Below are 4,900 nucleotides of genomic sequence, written 5' to 3'. Positions count from 1 at the left end.
CAGATGTGAACAGATGTTCTCATTAACAACAGTACCAACACCTCCGAGTTCTGCTGTGATCCAGTTCTGCTACAGTGAAAGAAGTCGGGATTATTGAAGCAGTTTGTTTGTTTTATAAAATGTTTCTGACGATAATTTAGTCTTTAAAACTTGATTCAAACATCTGAACCTGTTTCAGTTTAAACCTCGAGACAGGAAGTGAACGGAGCCGTCGCTGCTCCACGATGATGACGGTACCAACAGGTTGGGTCGGGTCGGGTCGGTATTGTATTTAAGTAATCAAGTTTAAAGGTGCATTTTGTAACTTTACAGTTTGTCCTCATCAGAAACACATCATGACCCAGACTGACATCTGTTCTTTTAGTATAACTGTCATGAAGTCTTGTGTTGGAGGATCAGGACTTCTGGACTTCTGGACTTTTAGCTCACTTCTCTTCTCATCCAAGAAAACTGAAGTTAGAATCCAGTTTCTGTCTCGTGTGAACAGAAACAAAGATCATCTGAAGCCCCGCCTCTGTTTGTTTACAGGCCTGTAAAAAGTGACGTAATGCACCTTTAAGGCAGATTCAACAGCAGATGGTAACAGACAGCAGCAGGAAGTGATCGAACCTATTGATCACTTCTGTTGTTTCCTCTGTAATGTGAACACGACTTCACTTCTAGTGTGTGTGCGTGTGTGTCTGTGTGTGTGTCTGTGTGTGTGTGTGTGTGTGTCTGTGTGTGTGTGTGTGTGTGATGATCTGCGGCTGCTGAAACCAACAAAACCTAAAAACCTGAAACAATAACACAAACGAGTCGTCGTCTTTGTTTACACACACGTTTCTGTCAGTGATCAGTGATCAATAATCAGGAGGTGATCAGCTCGTCTGTACGTTAAAACCACAAAAACATAAGAAACTGAGACTTGAACATGACGTTCTGGTTCATTGATCGACAGTTAATCAATAAAATAATCTGCAGACTAACAGAACAAATGTAAAGATGTGAAACACGATGTAACTTTGATTCATCTCATTGATCTGAGCAGGATCAATGATTCTACCACAGCAGGTATCTCAGCTGCATGCAGTGAAAGCAGTGATGGAATGTAACTAAGTACATTTACTCAAGTACTGTACTTCAGGACAGTTTTGAAGTACTTGTACTTTACTCACTTTTCCATTTTCTGCTTTGTTATACTTCCCCTTCTTACTCCACTACATGTACTAGTTACTTTAGTTACTAGTTACTTTAGAGTATGACTTTTGGTACTTGTTACAACAGTTGTTGTAAAGTAACTAGTAACTAAATGTGAAGAGTAGACGTATAAACTCGAGTACTGACGTCACTTTGACTAAAGTAATGTTTGATATATTTAAGTATCTTTACTTTTACTCGAGTATGACGTCAGTTACTTCGCACAGCAGAGTAAAAGCAGCTGTTGTCCAATAACACGTCAGACTGACTGTTGAGTTGTTGATGACGACGCTGCTACGTCACAAGTGTGCGGTCGTTCAAACAGCGGTAGGAGCCAATCAGACGCGTCCAGGTCACAGGTCTGTCTGTAGCGGAAGAGAAGATGGCCGCTGCGAGGAACGGGAAGAGCGGACTGCTGGAGAAAGTAAGGATAAGTTTAAATGTGTTGATTGAGCGGAGAGCAGGGAGGAGTAGAGAGGAGCAGGGAGGAGCAGAGAGGAGCAGAGAGGAGCAGGACCGTCTGTAACTCCAGTTAAACTGAAGCAGAGCGGAGGTTTCCTCTCTGAGAGCCGGAAACGGAGTCTGCAGCGCTGCTGTTAGCATGCTAACGTTAGCTTAGCATGCTAACAGCAGCGCTACAGAATGTGTGTACGTGTACATGAATTAAATATGATTTAATAACGGAGCTGATAAAGAAGCCGAGCTGTTTGAGTCTGCGGGCTCATGAAGTGGCGTGTGCTCAGACTGCAGCCGTTCGTTCAGTTCGCTGTTTCCAGCTGTTACATCTGCTGCACCAAACTCCACTCACAAAACTGCCAATTTAATTTTATTTACTGGTTCAAACCACACACAGTCAGTCTGACTGCAGCTGCTGTTAGCGGCAGAATTCTGCGCTCAGCGGACGCGTGTGGTCATGAACTCCCGCTGTGTTTTCACTGATTAGACTTGATCAGGAGACAGAGAGGAAGTCTGTTCACTCAGAGACGTTTTTTATTTTAATTTGTAAAGATGAACGTTGCGGCTTCGTTCAAGAACATGTTAGTGCAGGAATCTGTTCAATAAACAAGACAAGAGACGAATGAAATGAAATGTACACAGTAATTGTTTATAATTATAAGTACAGTTATCAGACTGAAGAGTGAGCCTCCACCTGCGCACTGAAACCTTTAAAACACGTTTTATGTCTGAGTTCATGACACTCGAGCTGTGTCAGTCAGATCCAGTGACGTCTTCATCAGCCAGATGTTTAAACAGCTGCATGTTTAACTGTTCAGATGATTGAACTGTGACTCACAACTCAAACAGAATGTGTGTTCATGTGTTCATGCTGCTTGCTGCTGTTTATTTCTGTTCTTATTTTATTAACTTCTAGATATTATTTCTTTTTTAATTTTCTGTTTATCTGAACTTGTTTCTGACAGATTATCTCCTTTAAGCTTCTCTAAAATTAATATTTGGGTTTTAGCAGTAAACCATTTTTAGGTACGCCTTGGTGTGAAGTTTATATCAGGTTATATATGAATTATTGATATTTTGTGAAATTATTATTTTTACTGTTTGTTCAACCAGAAACAAACCTTCTGATTTCTGTCCTTTAAGGGTTCCTGTAGCTGAGAGCAATACTTGTGTTTCACGGTTTAACTGTGACACTGTGACATGTTCTGACATCATTCTGGAAGAATTTAATAATAGATGGTGCTGAAGATAAAAAAATAACTTGAATAAATAAACATATTTCTACTTTTATTGTGATAATAACAAAGAAACAGTTTGTTTTGCTTTAAAACACGTTTTAGAAATATAAAACATGATAACCTGAGTTATAACACGTGTCCTGACTGTTGTGATGGATCAATAATCTGCTGGTTTTTGTGTTTCAGTGGAGGATCGATGAGAAACCGGTGAAGATCGATAAATGGGACGGAGCTGCAGTGAAGAACTCTCTAGACGACGCTGCCAAGAAGGTCGACTTCATGCTTTTATTCTGAAAGATCCTCCAGAACACCTTCCCGTCATTGATCACTGACACTGATTGTCTGTGTGTGCGCCCCCTTCAGGTGCTCCTGGAGAAGTATTGTTACCTGGAGAACTTCCAGCTGGTCGACGGTCGTCTGTTGATCTGCACCATCTCCTGTCTGTTCGCCATGTTGGCGCTCGTCTGGGACTACCTGCACCCGTTCCCCGAGTCCAGACCGGTGCTGGCCTGCTGCGTCATCTCATATCCTTCAATCCTGCAGTCTGCTCACCTGAGCTCACCTGTGCTCACCTGCTGACTTCTGTCAGACCTGTCCACATGTAAACTTTAGTTCTTAAAGATTTTAGGAAACAAAGATGCAGAAAAAAGTGTAAAACAGTCTGTTTCATACCGTTCCTGACAGGCTGTGTGTGATTGGTTGATGCTCTTTAACCCCGCCTCCCTCACGTACTTCATCATGATGGGCATCCTCACCCTCTACACCTCCTACAAAGAGAAGAACATCTTCCTGGTGGCACTGCAGAAAGATCCAGCTGGGATGGATCCGGATCACGTCTGGCAGCTGTCCTCCTCCCTCAAGAGGTCTGAACCTTTACCCACAATGCACTTTGATGGGGTGTCTGTCTCATTACTGTAGGCAGTCCTCATAATGTGTGAAATGACGATGTTGTGTCTCTCAGGTTCGACGACCAGTACACCCTCAGAGTCTCCTTCACCGATGGGAAGACGAAGATCTGGAGAGAAGCCGAGTTCACCAAGTCGGTGTCGGTGTTCTTCGACGAGCACGGGACGCTGGTGATGGACCAGTTTGAGAAGAGCGTTTCTAAACTGCACGACACGCTCGCCACCGACAAGAAGACCAAATAATAGCGATCACATTCATCAACGACACAGCAGGACGGCGTGGCGGTCCTCCGACACTCGCTTCACTGCTTTCACTTCACTTCTGTCGGCTCGTCTCCAGACCAACGAAGTGAAACCAGTGAACTGTGACGAGAACGAGACCGGGCCCGTGTTTCTAGAGCGGTTTCATCACATGATCGATTGGTCGATCGGTCGGTCGTTCGATTGGTCGAGTCTTTACAGGAAACAAACGTTACAGTTGGAACCATCTTTATTTTATTGTTTTCTGTTTGAAGAGTCAGAACTCTGTTGTCGTGGTTCTGATTCTATTTGTTCTGTCCAGTTCATCGTCTTTCTTTTGTTCTTTCTTTTGCATTGTCTCGTGAAGCGTCGCTGCAGACTGTCACAGTTTGGAATAAAAAACATTTGTCACGAAAACAAAAACTCTGAGTGAACTTGTGTTTTTGTCTGTTTGAACTTTGTCCATTTATTTGTGATAATGTGAGAAAACAAAGATGATTATTGATCTTCAGCAGCTCACCAATCATTTATCAGCAGTTTGACTCATTAATAAATATTATCGAGCTGGTTAAACGTTATTTTTTTGTTTATAAACTAAAGATTTCTTCTCCACACGACTTCCTGTTGAAGGCTACTTAAAACAGGAAGTGACGAGTTGTGAATGTTTGTTCATCGTCTGATGTGATGTCACAGCACCACCTGTCGGCAGACACACCTGTGAGGTCACAGTCAGTGACGTCTGAATCAGGAGTCTGATGTTAGCAACAGATTAGCATCACTAGCATTCATCAGTGAAGCTAACAGGCTGTGAATGCTAACGATGCTAAACAGACTGAACAGGAAGTGGACTGAATGTTTGTCTGCGACGTCTCAGAGAAAATTAAA

At 42.7% G+C, this 4,900-nt stretch overlaps 1 protein-coding gene across 1 annotated transcript; it reads left to right on the top strand.

The window, feature by feature from the left end:
- Nucleotides 1-1,490: 1,490 nt before the first annotated feature.
- spcs2 (signal peptidase complex subunit 2) lies at nt 1,491-4,444 on the top strand. Its single transcript, XM_084351276.1, has 5 exons — nt 1,491-1,600; nt 3,057-3,140; nt 3,234-3,394; nt 3,599-3,733; nt 3,832-4,444. The coding sequence occupies exons 1-5, from the start codon at nt 1,559-1,561 to the stop codon at nt 4,016-4,018; spliced, it is 609 nt and encodes a 202-aa protein (XP_084207402.1). The 5' UTR covers nt 1,491-1,558; the 3' UTR covers nt 4,019-4,444.
- Nucleotides 4,445-4,900: the final 456 nt, after the last annotated feature.

Source organism: Pagrus pagrus (genome assembly GCF_965226575.1).
Source record: "Pagrus pagrus genome assembly, chromosome: 4".
NCBI lineage: Eukaryota > Metazoa > Chordata > Actinopteri > Spariformes > Sparidae > Pagrus > Pagrus pagrus.
Note: the sequence above shows the minus strand (reverse complement) of the source record. Positions and strands in the feature narration are given on the sequence as shown.